Below are 18,307 nucleotides of genomic sequence, written 5' to 3'. Positions count from 1 at the left end.
AACTACTTTGAAATACTACTCAACATGAAATTTAAAGACAACCATAAGGCTCCTGCCGGTTGCCACAATACAATAATGATCATCTCATACATATTCATCATCATATTATGGCCATATCACATCACCAAACCCTGCAAAAACAAGTTAGACGTCTCTAATTTGGTTTGCATATTTTACGTGGTTTAGGGTTTTCGAGAGAGATCTAATCTACCTACGAACATGAACCACAACGTTGATACTAATGTTTTCAATAGAAGAGTAAATTGAATCTTCACTATAGTAGGAGAGACAGACACCCGCAAAGCCTCTTATGCAATACAAGTTGCATGTCGAACGAGGAACAAGTCTCATGAACGCGGTCATGTAAAGTTAGTCCGAGCCGCTTCATCCCACTATGCCACAAAGATGCAAAGTACTCAAACTAAAGATAACAAGAGCATCAACGCCCACAAACCATTGTGTTCTACTCGTGCAACCATCTATGCATAGACACGGCTCTGATACCACTGTAGGATAACGTTGCATAGAAAACAAAAATTTTCCTACCGCGAACACGCAATCCAAGCCAAGATGCAATCTAGAAGACGGTAGCAACGAGGGGGTATCGAGTCTCACCCTTGAAGAGATTCCAAAGCCTACAAGAGGAGGCTCTTGTTGCTGCGGTAGACGATCACTTGCCGCTTGCAAAAGCGCGTAGAAGATCTTGATCACGATCGGTTCCGGCGCCACGAACGGGCAGCACCTCCGTACTCGGTCACACGTTCGGTTGTTGATGAAGACGACGTCCACCTCCCCGTTCCAGTGGGCAGCGGAAGTAGTAGCTCCTCTTGAATCCGACAGCACGACGGCGTGGTGTCGGTGGCGGTGTAGAAGTCCGGCGGAGCTTCGCTAAGCAATGCGGGCAATATGGAGTAGAGGAGCTTGGCTAGGGTTTGGGAGGGGGTGGCCGGCCACTCTATGGGGGGCGGCCAGCTTGTGGTCTTAGGGTGGCCGGCCCCCTCCCTTGTCCCCTCATTATATAGGTGGATCCCAAGTGTTGGTGTCCAAGTCTTCGAATAAGACCCGAACCCAAAAACTTCCATAAGAGGGGGAAACCTAGCCCAACTAGGACTCCCACCCAAAGGTGGGATTTCCACCTCCCATGTGGGGGGTGGCCGGCCCCCTATGGTGGAGTCCACTTGGGACTCCACCCCATCTAGGGCTGGCCGGCCATGGTGGTGGAGTCCCATGTGGACTCCACCTTCCTTGGTGGTTTCTTCCGGACTTTTCTAGAACCTTCTAGAACCTTCCATAGAACCTTCCGCGACATTTTATTTCACATAAAATGACATCCTATATATGAATCTTATTCTCCGGACCATTCCGGAACTCCTCGTGATGTCCGGGATCTCATCCGGGACTCCGAACAAATATTCGAACTCCATTCCATATTTCAAGTGCTACCATTTCAACATCCAACTTTAAGTGTGTCACCCTACGGTTCGAGAACTATGCGGACATGGTTGAGTACTCACTCCGACCAATAACCAATAGCGGGATCTGGAGATCCATAATGGCTCCCACATATTCAACGATGACTTTAGTGATCGAATGAACCATTTACATATATTACCAATTCCCTTTGTCTCGCGATATTTTACTTGTCCGAGGTTTGATCTTCGGTATCACTCTATACCTTGTTCAACCTCGTCTCCTGACAAGTACTCTTTACTCGTACCGTGGTATGTGGTCTCTTATGAACTCATTCATATGCTTGCAAGACATTAGACGACATTCCACCGAGAGGGCCCAGAGTATATCTATCCGTCATCGGGATGGACAAATCCCACTGTTGATCCATATGCCTCAACTCATACTTTCTGGATACTTAATCCCACCTTTATAGCCACCCATTTACGCAGTGGTGTTTGGTGTAATCAAAGTACATTTCCGGTATAAGTGATTTACATGATCTCATGGTCATAAGGATTAGGTAACTATGTATCGAAAGCTTATAGCAAATAACTTAATGACGAGATCTTATGCTACGCTTAATTGGGTGTGTCCATTACATCATTCACACAATGACATAACCTTGTTATTAATAACATCCAATGTTCATGATTATGAAACTAATCATCCATTAATCAACAAGCTAGTTTAAGAGGCATACTAGGGACTTTTTGTTTGTCTACATATCACACATGTACTAATGTTTCGGTTAATACAATTCTAGCATGATATATAAACATTTATCATAAACTTAAAGATATAAATAATAACCACTTTATTATTGCCTCTAGGGCATATCTCCTTCAGATGTAGCTGCTGATTTTGCGTTGAATGTTGCTCCTCTATCTTGGTCAAATCCTGAAGGTATGCTTATGCACTAATGTCTAGCTTGCACAAATATCTTTTACTTTTTGTACACACTAACATAACATTTTTGCTAAGTGCTTTTTTGTCATGTACAATCCCTTTTCTTTTTCAGTGTTTTTTTTATTTTATTTCTTTGCTTTTTGGATGTAGCTGAAACTGCTGGAAACACATCAAGCGATGTTGATTTTGAAGAATTCACCTTATCTGAGGAGGTTCAACAAGTAATGGCAGGAAACATTTCTCAGCTAAGTGAAAAGGGAGTTAAAGAGCTTGCAAAGTATGAGAAGGCATCTAAAGCCTTCTTAGAAAGGCAGCGAGCATTAAAATCAGCTGTTGAACCTACTGTTACACAACATGGAAATTTCATCCAAAGCGTAACACCAAAGGTTCAGCCACATAAAGTGAGAGTCAAGAAGTCGTCACACTTCATGCAGTCACCTTTTGACAGTGCAATTAAAGTGACAGCTGAACAAGAAGAAATTTACCAGCTTATCATGATGAGCAACAAGCATCAAAGGCCAGTGAAATCAAATATCAGAAAGTAAGTTCTTTCCTTTTTCTTTTTTGTGCAATAGTGTAGCTTTTTATCTTACACTTTTATTTTCTGAAAGTTTTTAGCGAATCATGTTTTCATTCTTCTTGCTAAGACAACCTGTTAAGTGCAATGTGAAATGTCGTAGTGACCTGCTTTTCTCAAGTATGTACACTAGTTGTTTTTGTTACACTACCTGATAAGTATGTACATAAACTTGGTAGTTGTGTTTCAATTAATATGAAGTTGTATTTAGTAATTATGGCAGTTTTGTGTCTCCAGAAATATGTTATATTTTGATACAGAAGCCAATAACTGTACTTATATTTTGCAGATAGTTATCTAGTAGTTATTATGCTATCATAGCTTATTATTTCCATCTTTTAATCATGTTGTCTTCAAAAAAAATATAGGTACCAAATCATCAAATACCAAGATAGCTGGGCTCACACAAGTGATTTAGACGATTCTATACATGGTAGAGGTGAATTGTCTAATCATTGTATGGAAGTTGGCATTGAGTACCTGCGGCGCACTAACACTGTTGAAGGGAAGGTGATAGTCCCATTTCAAACATCCCTTTTCCTGATGAATGGTGAATTTGAGAAGAAAGCTGTTGTGTCTCTGTTCAAAAGAACCTCGGATTATTCACTTAGTGTGATGAAGCAGGTAGTTTCTGGTTTGTTCTTTATTTTCTTTTTCAATTTCCCAAGCCTGTATAATTTTATTTTGCTACCTTGTGTAAACTTTAAACTGTTTTGTTTTTACTAGGTTTCATGTGTTTTTTGCCATACAGGTTACTTTCGTTGTTTTTGAAGAAATATCAAGAGGAAATAAAGAAGGAAATCACTGGTATTCTTTGTCTCTCAATATCCAAGCTGGAAGGTTTGAAGTGTTGGACTCAATGCGAGGAGAATCAAGTGAATCTTTGATGAATCATGCAAGCAATCTTGTTAGCAGGATCAAGTCTATATGGAAGGTGCACTATAGTACATACAAGATTCAAATTGAGAACTGGGAAATAAAAGTTATTGATGTTCCCATGCAGGAAACAAAGTACGTCACGCATGTACCATTTTTCTTTCTGTTTGTGATGTTCCTTTTTCTAATATATAATTTTTCGATAATGGCTTTTTCCTCTTCTTCATTGTAAGCTTTGATTGCGGTTTCCATGCTCTGTACAATGTTGAGAAGTGGGATGGACAGAATATTCCATTGCTTGGCAAGGGGGTGAAGGAGATATGCCCAAGAGGCAATAATAAAAGTGGTTATTATATATCTTTATGTTTATGATAAATGTTTATATACCATGCTATAATTGTATTAACCGAAACATTGATACATGTGTGATATGTAAACAAAAAAGAGTCCCTAGTATGCCTCTTATCTAGCTTGTTGATTAATGGATGATTAGTTTCATAATCATAAACATTGGATGTTATTAATAACAAGGTTATATCATTGTATGAATGATGTAATGGACACACCCAATTAAGCGTAGCATAAGATCACGTCATTAAGTTATTTGCTATAAGCTTTCGATACATAGTTACCTAGTCCTTATGACCATGAGATCATATAAATCACTTATACCGGAAAGGTACTTTGATTACATCAAACACCACTGCGTAAATGGGTGGTTATAAAGGTGGGATTAAGTATCCGGAAAGTATGAGTTGAGGCATATGGATCAAAAGTGGGATTTGTCCATCCCGATGACGGATAGATATACTCTGGGCCCTCTCGGTGGAATGTCGTCTAATGTCTTGCAAGCATATGAATGAGTTCATAAGAGACCACATACCACGGTACGAGTAAAGAGTACTTGTCAGGAGACGAGGTTGAACAAGGTATAGAGTGATACCGATGATCAAACCTCGGACAAGTAAAATATCGCGTGACAAAGGGAATTGGTATCGTATGTGAATGGTTCATTCGATCACTAAAGTCTTCGTTGAATATGTGGGAGCCATTATGGATCTCCAGATCCCGCTATTGGTTATTGGTAGGAGTGAGTACTCAACCATGTCCGCATAGTTCGCGAACCGTAGGGTGACACACTTAAAGTTGGATGTTGAAATGGTAGAACTTGAATATGGAATGGAGTTCGAATATTTGTTCGGAGTCCCGGATGAGATCCCGGACATCACGAGGAGTTACGGAATGGTCCGGAGAATAAGATTCATATATAGGAAGTCATTTTATGAGATTTAAAATGATCCAGAAGGTTCTATGGAAGGTTCTAGAAGGTTATAGAAAAGTCCGGAAGAAACCACTATGGAAGGCGGAGTCCCAAAGGGACTCCACCTCCATGGCCGGCCAACCCTAGAGGGGGAGGAGTCCCAAGTGGACTCCCCCAAAGGGGGCCGGCCACCCCCCCACATGGAAGGGGGGAATCCCACCCCAAGTGGGATTCCCACCTTGGGTAGGTTTCCCTATCACATGGAAGGTTTTGGGTTCGGGTCTTATTCGGAGACTTGTAGTCCAACACTTGGGGCTTCCACCTATATAATGAGGGCCAAGGGGAGGGGGCCGGCCACCCCAACAAGTACAAGGTGGCCGCACCACCTCAAGTGGCCAGTGCCCCCCTCTCCCCAAACCCTAGCCGTCCCGCTCCTCCTCTTCCCGCACGCTTAGCGAAGCTCCGCCGGGTTTCTCCACCACCACCGACACCACGCCGTCGTGCTGTCGGATTCAAGAGGAGCTACTACTTCCGCTGCCCGCTGGAACGGGGAGGTGGACGTCGTCTTCATCAACAACCGAACGTGTGACCGAGTACGGAGGTGCTGCCCGTTCGTGGCGCCGTGATCAAGATCTTCTACGCGTTTTTGCAAGCGGCAAGTGAACGTCTACCGCAGCAACAAGAGCCTCATCTTGTAGGCTTTGGAATCTCTTCAAGGGTGAGACTCGATAATCCCCTCGTTGCTACCGTCTTCTAGATTGCATCTTGGCTTGGATTGCGTGTTCGCGGTAGGAAAATTTTTGTTTTCTATGCAACGAATCCCTACAGTGGTATCAGAGCCGTGTCTATGCATAGATGGTTGCACGAGTAGAACACAATGGTTTTGTGGGCGTTGATGCTCTCGTTGTCTTCTTTGTGGCATAGTGGGATGAAGCGGCTCGGACTAACTTTACATGACCGCGTTCATGAGACTTGTTCCTCGTTCGACATGCAACTTGTATTGCATAAGAGGCTTTGCGGGTGTCTGTCTCTCCTACTATAGTGAAGATTCAATTTACTCTTCTATTGACAACATTAGTATCAACGTTGTGGTTCATGTTCGTAGGTAGATTAGATCTCTCTTGAAAACCCTAAACCACGTAAAATATGCAAACCAAATTAGAGACGTCTAACTTGTTTTTGCAGGGTTTGGTGATGTGATATGGCCATAATGTGATGATGAATATGTATGAGATGATCATTGTTGTATTGTGGCAACCGGCAGGAGCCTTATGGTTGTCTTTAAATTTCATGTTGAGTAGTATTTCAAAGTAGTTGTAATAGTTGCTACATGGAGGACAATCATGAAGACGGCGCCATTGACCTTGATGCTATGCCAACGATGATGGAGATCATGCCCGAAGATGATGGAGATCATGTCCGTGCTTTGGAGATGAAGATCAAAGGCGCAAAGACAAAAGGGCCATATCATATCACATATGAACTGCATGTGATGTTAATCCTTTTATGCATCTTATTTTGCTTAGATCGCGACGGTAGCATTATAAGATGACCCCTCACTAAAATCTCAAGATAATAAAGTGTTCATCCTTAGTAGCACCGTTGCCAAGACTTGTCGTTTCGAAGCATCTCATGATGATCGGGTGTGATAGAATCAACAAGTGTATACAACGGGTGCAAGCTAGTTTTGCACATGCGGATACTAAGGTGGCCTTGACGAGCCTAGCATGTACAGACATGGTCTCGGAACACGTGATACCGAAAGGTAGAGCATGAATCATATGGTTGATATGATGAACACTTTGAGTGTTCGCCATTGAAATCACACCTTGTCTCGTGATGATCGGACTTAGGTGCGGTGGATTTGGTTCGTGTGATCACTAAGACAATGCGAGGGATATTGTTTTGAGTGGGAGTTCACCTAGATTTTTAATTATGTTGAATTAAAATTTGAACTCAATTTGTCATAAACTTAGTGTAAACTTTTGCAAATATATGTTGTAGAGATGGCGTCCCCAATCAATTTTAACCAGTTCCTAGAGAAAGAAAAACTTAAGAGAAACGGTAGCAACTTCACCGACTGGTTCCGTCATGTGAGGATCTTCCTCTCTGGCGGAAATCTGCAATTTGTGCTTGATGCACCGCTAGGTGACCCTCCTGCAGAAACTGAAACCGATGAAGTAAAAGCTGTTTACGCGACTCGGAAAACTCAGTACTCTCAAGTTTAGTGTGCCATCCTGTGCAGTCTGGAATCCGATCTTCAAAAACGTTTTGAGCACCACGATCCTCATGAGTTGATGAATGAGCTGAAAGCTATATTTGAGACTCATGCGGCCGTGGAATGCTATGAAGCATCGAAACATTTCTTCAGCTGTATGATGGAAGAAGGCAACTCCGTTAGTGAGCACATGCTCGCCATGACCGGGCATGCGAAGAAACTCGATGACTTGGGAATAGTGATTCCTAACAGACTGGGGATTAATCGTGTCCTTCAATCACTGCCACCAAGTTACAAGAACTTTGTGATGAACTACAATATGCAGAACATGAACAAGGAGTTACCTGAACTCTCTGGCATGCTAAAAGCTGCTGAGATTGAGATCAAGAAAGAGCACCAAGTGTTGATGGTCAACAAGACCACCAGTTTCAAGAAACAGGGCAAGTCTAAGGGAAAATTCAAGAAGGGTGGCAAGAAAGCTTCCACGCCTCCTATGAAACCTAAGAACGGCCCTAAGCCCGATGCCGAGTGCTATTATCGCAAGGATAAGGGACACCGGAAGCGTAATTGCTCCAAGTATCCGGCTGATCTGAAGAGCGGCCTTGTCAAGAAAAAGAAAGAAGGTATATCTGATATACATGTTATAGATGTTTATCTCACTGGTTCTCGTTCTAGTACCTGGGTATTTGATACTGGTTCGGTTGCTCATATTTGTAACTCGAAACAGGAACTAAAGAATAAACGAAGACTACTGAAAGATGAAGTGACCATGCGCGTTGGAAACGGATCCAAAGTCGATGTGATCGCTGTCGGCACACTTCCTCTACATCTACCTTCGGGATTAGTTTTAAGCCTAAATAATTGTTATTTTGTACCCGCGTTGAGCATGAACATTATATCTGGATCTTGTTTAATGCAAGACGGTTATTCATTCAAGTCTGAGAATAATGGTTGTTCTATTTTTATGAATAATATCTTTTATGGTCAAGCACCTGAAAAGAATGGCTTATTTCTGTTAGATCTCGATAGTAGTGATACGCATATACATAACATTGATGCTAAGCAAATTAAATTGAATGATAATTCTACTTATATGTGGCACTGTCGTCTTGGTCATATTGGAGTGAAACGCATGAAGAAACTCCATACCGATGGATTACTTGAATCACTTGACTTTGAGTCACTTGATAGATGCGAAGCATGTCTAATGGGAAAAATGACTAAGACTCCATTTTCTGGTATGATGGAGCGAGCTACTGACTTATTAGAAATCATACATACCGATGTGTGCGGACCAATGAGCGTAGCATCGCGCGGTGGTTATCGTTATGTCCTAACCTTCACAGATGATCTGAGTAGATATGGGTATATCTATTTCATGAAACATAAATCCGAAACTTTCGAGAAGTTTAAGGAATTCCAAAGTGAAGTAGAAAATCAACGTAACAAGAAGATTAAATTTCTACGATCTGATCGTGAAGGTGAATATCTGAGTTATGAGTTTGGCATGCATTTAAAGAAATGCGGAATACTTTCACAATTGACACCGCCGGGAACACCACAACGAAACGGTGTGTCCGAACGTCGTAATCGAACTCTCCTAGATATGGTTCGTTCTATGATGTCTCTTACTGATTTGCCATTATCATTTTGGAGTTATGCATTAGAGATAGCCGCGTTCACTTTAAATAGAGCACCATCAAAATCCATAGAAACGACACCGTATGAATTATGGTTTAATAAGAAACCTAAGCTGTCGTTCCTTAAAGTTTGGGGTTGCGAAGTCTATGTAAAGAAGTTACAACCGGACAAGCTAGAACCAAAGCAGAGAAATGCGTCTTCATAGGATACCGGTACACTTTCTATCACAGATCCGAAGGCAAAATCTTTGTTGCTAAGAACGGAACCTTTCTTGAGAAAGAATTTCTCACTAAAGAAGTGACTGGAAGAAAAGTAGAACTCGATGAGATTGATGAATCTATACTCGTTGATCAGAGTAGCGCGATCGGAAGTTGTACCTGTACCGCCTACACCGGCAACAGAGGAAGCTAATGATAATGATCATGAAACTTCGAACGAGGAAACTACTGAACCTCGCAGATCGACAAGGGAACGTACCACTCCTGATTGGTATGATCCTTGTCTAAATGTCATGATTGTGGACAACAATGATGAGGACCCTGCGACGTATGAAGAAGCGATGATGAGCCCAGATTCCAACAAATGGCAAGAAGCCATGAAATCCGAAATGGGATCCATGTATGATAACAAAGTGTGGACTTTGGTTGACTTACCTGATAGCCGCAAGGCTGTCGAGAATAAATGGATCTTCAAGAGAAAAACAGATGTTGATGGTAATATTACTGTCTATAAAGCTCGACTTGTCGCAAAGGATTTCCGACAAATTCAAGGAGTTGACTACGATGAGACTTTCTCACCTGTAGTGAAGCTAAAATCTGTGAGGATTTTGTTAGCAATAGCTGCATTTTTCGATTATGAGATTTGGCAAATGGATGTCAAAACGGCGTTCCTTAATGGAGACATTGAGGAAGAGTTGTATATGGTACAACCCAAAGGTTTTGTCGATCCTAAAAATGCTGACAAAGTATGCAAACTTCAGCGTTCAATCTATGGACTGAAGCAAGCATCAAGAAGTTGGAACCGACGCTTTGATAAGGTGATCAAAGACTTCGGGTTTATACAGTGCCATGGAGAGGCCTGTATTTACAAGAAAGTGAGTGGGAGCTCTGTAGCATTCCTGATATTATATGTAGATGACATATTATTGATTGGGAATGATATAGAACTATTAAGCAGTGTAAAAGGTTATTTGAATAATAGTTTTTCAATGAAAGACCTTGGTGAAGCATCGTATATATTAGGCATCAAGATTTATAGAGATAGATCAAGACGCCTAATAGGGCTATCACAGAGTACATACCTGGACAAGATTCTAAAGAAGTTTAGAATGGACGAAAGTAAGAAAGGGTTCTTACCTATGTTACCAGGCAAGGTCATGAGTAAGACTCAAGGACCGGCTACGGCAGAAGAAAGAGAAAGGATGAGTAATATCCCCTATGCCTCGGCAGTAGGATCTATCATGTATGCCATGCTATGTACTAGATCGGATATAGCACATGCTGTTAGTTTGACTAGCAGATATCAAAGTGATCCAGGAATGGAACACTGGACAGCGGTCAAGAATATCCTGAAGTACTTGAAAAGAACTAAGGATATGTTTCTTTGTTATGGAGGTGACCAAGAGCTCGTTGTAAGCGGTTACACCGATGCAAGTTGGAACACTGATCCTGATGACTCTAAGTCACGATCTGGTACGTGTTTATATTGAATGGTGCTGCGATGGCTGGGCAAGCTCGAAGCAGTGCACGGTGGCGAAGTCTTCAACAGAATCAGAGTACATAGCGGCTTCAGAGGCTTCATCAGAAGCGGTATGGATGAAGAGGTTCATTATAGAGCTCGGTGTGGTTCCTAGTGCATTGGACCCATTAGTCATCTACTGTGACAACATGGGTGCCATCGCCAATGCAGAAGAACCAAGGTCACACAAGAGGCTGAAGCATATCAAGCTGCGTTACCACTCGATTCGCGAATACATCGAAGATGGAGAAGTAAAGATTTGCAAAGTACACACTGATCTGAATGTAGCAGATCCGTTGACTAAAGCTCTCCCTAGGGCAAAGCATGACCAACACCAGAATGCCATGGGTGTTAGGTACCTTACAATGTAATCTAGATTATTGACTCTAGTGCAAGTGGGAGACTGAAGGAGATAAGCCCAAGAGGCAATAATAAAAGTGGTTATTATATATCTTTATGTTTATGATAAATGTTTATATACCATGCTATAATTGTATTAACCGAAACATTGATACATGTGTGATATGTAAACAACAAAGAGTCCCTAGTATGCCTCTTATCTAGCTTGTTGATTAATGGATGATTAGTTTCATAATCATAAACATTGGATGTTATTAATAACAAGGTTATATCATTGTATGAATGATGTAATGGACACACCCAATTAAGCGTAGCATAAGATCACGTCATTAAGTTATTTGCTATAAGCTTTCGATACATAGTTACCTAGTCCTTATGACCATGAGATCATATAAATCACTTATACCGGAAAGGTACTTTGATTACATCAAACGCCACTGCGTAAATGGGTGGTTATAAAGGTGGGATTAAGTATCCGGAAAGTATGAGTTGAGGCATATGGATCAACAGTGGGATTTGTCCATCCCGATGACGGATAGATATACTCTGGGCCCTCTCGGTGGAATGTCGTCTAATGTCTTGCAAGCATATGAATGAGTTCATAAGAGACCACATACCACGGTACGAGTAAAGAGTACTTGTCAGGAGACGAGGTTGAACAAGGTATAGAGTGATACCGATGATCAAACCTCGGACAAGTAAAATATCGCGTGACAAAGGGAATTGGTATCGTATGTGAATGGTTCATTCGATCACTAAAGTCTTCGTTGAATATGTGGGAGCCATTATGGATCTCCAGATCCCGCTATTGGTTATTGGTCGGAGTGAGTACTCAACCATGTCCGCATAGTTCGCGAACCGTAGGGTGACACACTTAAAGTTGGATGTTGAAATGGTAGAACTTGAATATGGAATGGAGTTCGAATATTTGTTCGAAGTCCCGGATGAGATCCCGGACATCACGAGGAGTTCCGGAATGGTCCGGAGAATAAGATTCATATATAGGAAGTCATTTTAAGAGATTTAAAATGATCCGGAAGGTTCTATGGAAGGTTCTAGAAGGTTCTAGAAAAGTCCGGAAGAAACCACTATGGAAGGCGGAGTCCCAAAGGGACTCCACCTCCATGGCCGGCCAACCCTAGAGGGGGAGGAGTCCCAAGTGGACTCCCCCAAAGGGGGCCGGCCAACCCCCCACATGGAAGGGGGGAATCCCACCCCAAGTGGGATTCCCACCTTGGGTAGGTTTCCCTATCACATGGAAGGTTTTGGGTTTGGGTCTTATTCGGAGACTTGTAGTCCAACACTTGGGGCTTCCACCTATATAATGAGGGCCAAGGGGAGGGGGCCGGCCACCCCAACAAGTACAAGGTGGCCGCACCACCTCAAGTGGCCGGCGCCCCCCTCTCCCCAAACCCTAGCCGCCCCTCTCCTCCTCTTCCCGCACACTTAGCGAAGCTCCGCCGGGTTTCTCCACCACCACCAACACCACGCCGTCGTGCTGTCGGATTCAAGAGGAGCTACTACTTCCGCTGCCCGCTGGAACGGGGAGGTGGACGTCGTCTTCATCAACAACCGAACGTGTGACCGAGTACGGAGGTGCTGCCCGTTCGTGGCGCCGTGATCAAGATCTTCTACGCGTTTTTGCAAGCGGCAAGTGAACATCTACCGCAGCAACAAGAGCCTCATCTTGTAGGCTTTGGAATCTCTTCAAGGGTGAGACTCGATAATCCCCTCGTTGCTACCGTCTTCTAGATTGCATCTTGGCTTGGATTGCATGTTCGCGGTAGGAAATTTTTTGTTTTCTATGCAACGAATCCCTACAGGGGACGTCAGCAAGCTAAGAAGAGTGATACCTTATAGGTGGCTCACAGCTGACTTCAATGAAGAGAAAGATAACTGGAGATCAAATTTAGTCAATAATTCTATAAGGTAACACACAAACGACAGTCAAATACAGTATAGAATGCATTTGTAATACATCTTGTCTGGTCACATCTCTGAATTGTGGAACAACTTAAACAAAATAAGACAGCAAACTGCTTAATTTTTAGTTATTCAGATCAAACAATCCCCCCCTCTGTGTGCATGTCCTTGAATCATGCATTGTGGAGCCACATTGTTTGCATACACGGATTTCCTTCCTCCCTATGTCCAATGGCTTCTGAAATTCTTTCTTTCGCTTCCTTCCTTTTGTGTTTGATACACGTGGATCCCGGATGTCAGGAACTTGTGTTTCTGAAGTTTCTGGCATTGCAGATGGAGCTGCTGTTTCATTAGTTGTAGTTGTTGAAGTTGACGCAGATGCTTGTTTCTGTTTCTTCTGACGTGCTTTTGGACCAGAGTTTGCTTGCTGCAAAGGCACTTGATCCCTTGCAGATTCTTGCTCAGTTTGGTTTGCAGTTGCTTCTGTTGGATTGTGGTTGACTCGCTTAGCTCTCTTAGCAGTCTCCCTATTAAGTGCAGCCAAGTCTTTCTTCAATGCTTTCATGTGCATACGGACTAATTTTCTGCCATCTTCTGTCTCATTTGCACCAATTGCTAGCCCTTTGAACTCATTACAATTGACATGCAGCCACATCTTCTTTCTTGATTCCTCTGGCATTACGGCTCGCTCCCCTGGTTTTTCTACTACCAAATCTTCTTTAGCACTCCATGTCCACCTGCGGAGAATATACCTTACCGGTATCTCGCAAACTCCAAGCTGTAACATGGCCTACATGTTTAAATCATTGGAAACAGTAATCAGCATACATGTGTTTTTAAACTGGCAATAATGGATACTTTTATAGGTAACCTAACTCAGAGAATATGGTTTTTTTGATGTCAACTATACTTTTTTTTTGCTTTTTTACCTTTAAGATGTGGCAGCAAAGAATACCATCCCTTTCAAACTTGCAGAAAGCACATCTGTATTCTCCATTTTCAGGGTTTGCATAAACTTCATAGGACCTGTTGTAGTAGTTTGGTACAAATTTGGTTATGCAGTACACCTGGTATGTATATTGAGCAATCTCTTTTATGTTGTAGCACATGCTCGATTGCAATTCAGCCTGGAAGCGAGTGTGTATGTTTTTCGTGTAAAGCTGTGCCATTTGAGTTTCTAGTGGGTTCCAACTCCAATTTCTTGCTGTTAAAAGTGCTGAGTCTGACTCCTCCTTGTTTTGTGCTTTTATCATCTTAGATTGGATATCAGCATACTGTCTAACAAACTCGATGACAGAATTAGTAGGCGTTACATATTTCTTCAGTACTGCATTGAACCCCTCACTTCTCTGTGTAGTCTGGAGGAAAGGATAGAAGTTATGCATAAAGTATGCAGGAACCCAGTAGCTTCTTTTGTTGTACAGAGCTGTTATTTTTTCATGGTCTCGCAGTCTATGCTTGTACACCATCAAGTTCCATTTCATTTCAAAGTCTTCTGGTGTTAAGCTGCAGTTGATGCAGTCATTCATTTCTTCACGCAAGCCTTTTATTTTTGCAACTAATGGGCCAATCTCTTCTGTTACCTTTTCTACTATGTGCCATCTGCAATTCCGATGTGTTGCATTTGGAAACATTGCTAGTATTGCAGATCGCATTGCACCATCTTGATCTGTTATTAGGTTTAGTGGTGCTAGGCCATCCATAGCTGGCAAGAATGACTCAAAAAGCCATATGTAACTCTCAGTTAGCTCATTCCTCAAGAAACCACAACCTAGTTGGATAGATTGTCCATGGTTGTTAATCCCAATGAATGGTGCAAACGGCATCTTGTATTTGTTTGTCAAGTATGTTGCATCAAATGATATGCCGTCATTGTAGTTTTTGTATGCTTTTCTAGATGCACCATCCACCCAAAACAAGTATTGCACCCTATCTTCATCATCAAGTTTACACCTATAGTAGAAATCATTGTCTTGCAGTTTCATTTGTTCGAAGTAATCCATTGTATCTTGCATATATGTGAACTTGTTTTGAGCACGAAGTGTCGATCTGAAGTTGACCATATCTTTAGGTGTGTATGGAACACCTTCCACTGACTCATACAGTTGTGCCATCACCTGCATCATTCTACTAGTTTCCATATTTACTGTGTGTAGCACCTTGATGAAATCCTTGTCTTCCTCTGGTATATGTCTGTGTGAGCGGAGAAAAGAAGTGAGCGACCACTTCTTAAAAATTGGGTGATTGTGTTCATCATTAAACTCAGTGACCACCCACTCTTTGTCTCGTAGTTTAACTAGCATTCTTGCATGGCATTCTGTCCTAGCATTTGTACTTTTGTTCCTTTCTGCCACTACTGGTTTGGGTTTCTGTATATCCTCTTTTTCCTTTGCTTGGTGACCTGCTTTGTGGCAAACCATTGCTGCCCTTATTATTTCTCCAGTCACTTCAGACTTCTTCCTGTAGTTGTACCTAATGCCAAAGCCTCTTTTATATGAAAAACTCAAGTAATGCCTGTGTGCATCCTCAAGTGTATCGAATGTCATGTTTGGAAAAGGTGCCTGTGGAGTCAAAACTGCTTCGGCATTCCTTGCATTTCTGTTGCTAGGCCCTGCCGGAGGTGTGTTAGCTGTACTTGACTGTGGTAACGTCATCTCGGTGCATTCTAACTCAGCTCACAGTGCCCTGGAGGTTGTGTTAGCTGTAATTGAATGTGGAAACATCATCTCGGTGCATCTAGCTCAGCTGATAGTGCCATGGAGTTTGTTTCTTCAGTTTGTTTGCTCAAAGTCATATCTGTTCATTTTTGCAAATAGAAAACATTAGTACAAATGCAAATTCATAAGTATTCAGTTAAGGTAGCTATTGCATAATACTTTGTGGTAGTTCATTAGGTAATTCTTTGGTAATTTGATTCAACAATTCTGGTAACTCTATTCAGTAAACATGAAAAGTCTTTTTCCATCTTTTTTCAGTAAACATGAGAACCTTTTTGACTTGTAAAAATATTGTATAAGCATTATGGTAACTCTTTTTCAGTAAAGAAGTCAAATTAACTTTACTATTTTGTATTTTCATTTAAGCATTCTGGTAACTCTTTTAAATAATTATGGAAACTTGAATTTGTAAAAATGATGTGTAATATTCACCTTGTTTGTTTGTAGCTGCTTGCACTTCACCTTGTGTTTTTGTATCTGGTTCCAATGATACAGTTTGGTTATGCACATCCATCCACATGTGTTTGTCAGTATCCATATCTGCAACATGTAAGAAAGAGCTTTTTGTAAGAATCTGGTAATTGCTAATTTCGTTTCATGTTTTTGTATCCAGCAAGAAGGTGTTGTCCAAGGGAAATTGATCAAGATAGGTTTTCCAAGCAAAGCTGATCAAGGGTGGGAGCATTCAAGCAATCTTTTTGTAGCAATGATGGAGTTAGGTTTCTGGGAAGATGATCAAATTCAAGATTCATGCTATGCATCTGGAACATGTGTCCACTCTTTTCTATTATGATCAAGTTATCAGAATCTGCTAGAGTAGTTTCCATATCAGAATCTATGTTGTGGAACATGCTGTTTATGGCTACCAGAAACAGTAAGTTTTTGTTTGGTTGATTCATGTTCCTATGTGTGGCTAGCAGAATTATACTATGACTACCAGATTCAGATTTCTTACTGGGAGATATGCAAGTTGTGTTTTCCAGATGAGTTCTGTGTGCATACCTCTAATCTTCTCTTTTGAGATCTTGGTTTTCCTGTTCTTGCTCCCGTTCTTCTTTTTTCTGCTCCTTCTTCTCTCCTTCAACCACTGCAGAAGATGGTCTCGATCGAGATCTGTTTTGCTGTCTTGAGGAAGAAGAAGGTCGGCTGTTAAAAGGGTGGCATGGCGCGTGAGATCTTTGTCTTGTAGTTTACTAGGTGGTCTCCACTCGGGGCAGAGATATTTTGCTTGTCGATAATTTTTTTTGGCCCAATCCTGTTACGTGGGCTTTTTTCGTTACTGTGCCGTATTTTTGGACGACGTGGACAGTTTTTGGACGGGAAGAGCACGTGCTGCGCTAACCGACAAGGACGCGGGACCACGCGTGCTGGTCAAGGACATGGTCGACGTGCGCGGGTCCATAGGCTGGCAGCCGCCGCACGAATCTAGCTTTGTGCGGCGCTGCCGGGTAGCAAAGTTCTACATTAATTTATTTCACCAAAAAAAGAACGAACTTGCCCAGAAAAGATTTTCTATGCGAAAATGAAGTTGACCACGCCGAATCCAAGCGATCAAAATTCAAGTGCAGTTCATCAAACACCAAATAGAACCTGGCTACCTAAGCGCGGCATGCCAAAGGAGAGATGGCCGGGTATGTAGAGGTGGGAGTCAGGGTGCAAACGGACGTGGGCTGTCTGCGGCGGCCCACAGCCCGCTCCTCAAATAACCGTGCGCGGACGCCCGCAGTAGATACGATTAATTAAGTTGGATTAAGCGGCGAGTCAAAAGGCCCACTTACGAGCCCGCATGTCCTGCAGATGTGGTGGAGCTACCAACCCCTTCCCAGCCATGGCGCTCTCTGTGGAGAAGACCTCGTCGGGGCGGGAGTACAAGGTCAAGCATCTCTCCCAGGACGACTTCGGCCGCCCCGAGATGCCCGGCCTCATGGCCTGCCACGCCGAGTTCGGCCCCGCGCAGCCCTTCAAGGGCTCCCCGCTCCCGGATCTCGGGCTCCCTCCACATGACCATCCAGACCGCCGTCCTCATCGAGGCCCTCACCGCGCTCGGCGCCGAGGTTCCGGTGCAGAAGCGGGATTTCGTCGAACACCCTGTGGGCGCTCTCGAACAGGCCGCACGCGCCGTAGAGGTGGACGAGGGAGTTCTTGACGAAGACGAGCGCCGCGAGGCCGTTCTTGGCGGCCTCGGCGTGGAGGCTCTCCCCGTAGCGGAGGGAGAGGAGGCGCGCGCAGGCCTGGAGCAGCGGCGGGTAGGTGTGCGTGTCGGGCGGCGCGAGGCGGCGGCGGTGGAGCTCGAGCGCGACGCGGGGGCGGGACGCGGCGATGCGGAGCACGATGTTGAGGGAGAAGGGGTCGGGTTCCGGGAGGAGGCGGGTGAGGATGGCGACGGCGTAGCGGAGCGGGGCGGCGCCGGCGCCGGCGCGGAGGGAGGCGAGGTGGAAGAGGAGGTGCTTGGCGAGGAGAGGGTGGGAGAGGGGCACGCCGGCCGCACGGAGCGCGGCAGCGCGCGCACGTGGTTCTGCTTGGCGACGGCGATGGAGGGGGCTGCGAGGTGGAGGCGGAGGAGCGCGATGCAATGGCGCGGCGCTAGGCGGGGGCCCACTTTAATGCGTTCAGTGTTTGCAGGCTGTTGCGGCATCCTG

The 18,307-nt window shown here is 43.5% G+C and overlaps 1 protein-coding gene across 1 annotated transcript; it reads right to left on the bottom strand.

Moving 5' to 3' along the window:
• Nucleotides 1-12,941: 12,941 nt before the first annotated feature.
• Nucleotides 12,942-15,605, bottom strand: LOC139839187 (protein FAR1-RELATED SEQUENCE 5-like). The gene is made up of 4 exons (XM_071829234.1): nt 14,773-15,605; nt 13,881-14,553; nt 13,157-13,741; nt 12,942-12,950 (listed from the first exon to the last, which is right to left on the bottom strand). Exons 1-4 carry the CDS (start codon nt 15,603-15,605, stop codon nt 12,942-12,944), a joined length of 2,100 nt encoding a protein of 699 aa, XP_071685335.1.
• Between the last annotated feature and the right edge of the window lie 2,702 nt (nt 15,606-18,307).

Source organism: Lolium perenne, chromosome 4 (assembly GCF_019359855.2).
Source record: "Lolium perenne isolate Kyuss_39 chromosome 4, Kyuss_2.0, whole genome shotgun sequence".
NCBI classification, from domain to species: domain Eukaryota; kingdom Viridiplantae; phylum Streptophyta; class Magnoliopsida; order Poales; family Poaceae; genus Lolium; species Lolium perenne.
The sequence above is the reverse complement of the archived record's forward strand: the minus strand, read 5'-3'. Positions and strand labels throughout refer to the sequence as shown.

Coding starts and splice junctions, on each gene's coding strand:
- LOC139839187 (XM_071829234.1), bottom strand. CDS start 15,605: ATGACGTTACCACAGTCAAGTACAGCTAACACACCTCCGGCAGGGCCT. Junction 14,554..14,772: donor ACAAACAAATACAAGATGCC/GTTTGCACCATT, acceptor TCGGAATTGCAG/ATGGCACATAGTAGAAAAGG. Junction 13,742..13,880: donor TTTGCTGCCACATCTTAAAG/GTAAAAAAGCAA, acceptor TTAAACATGTAG/GCCATGTTACAGCTTGGAGT.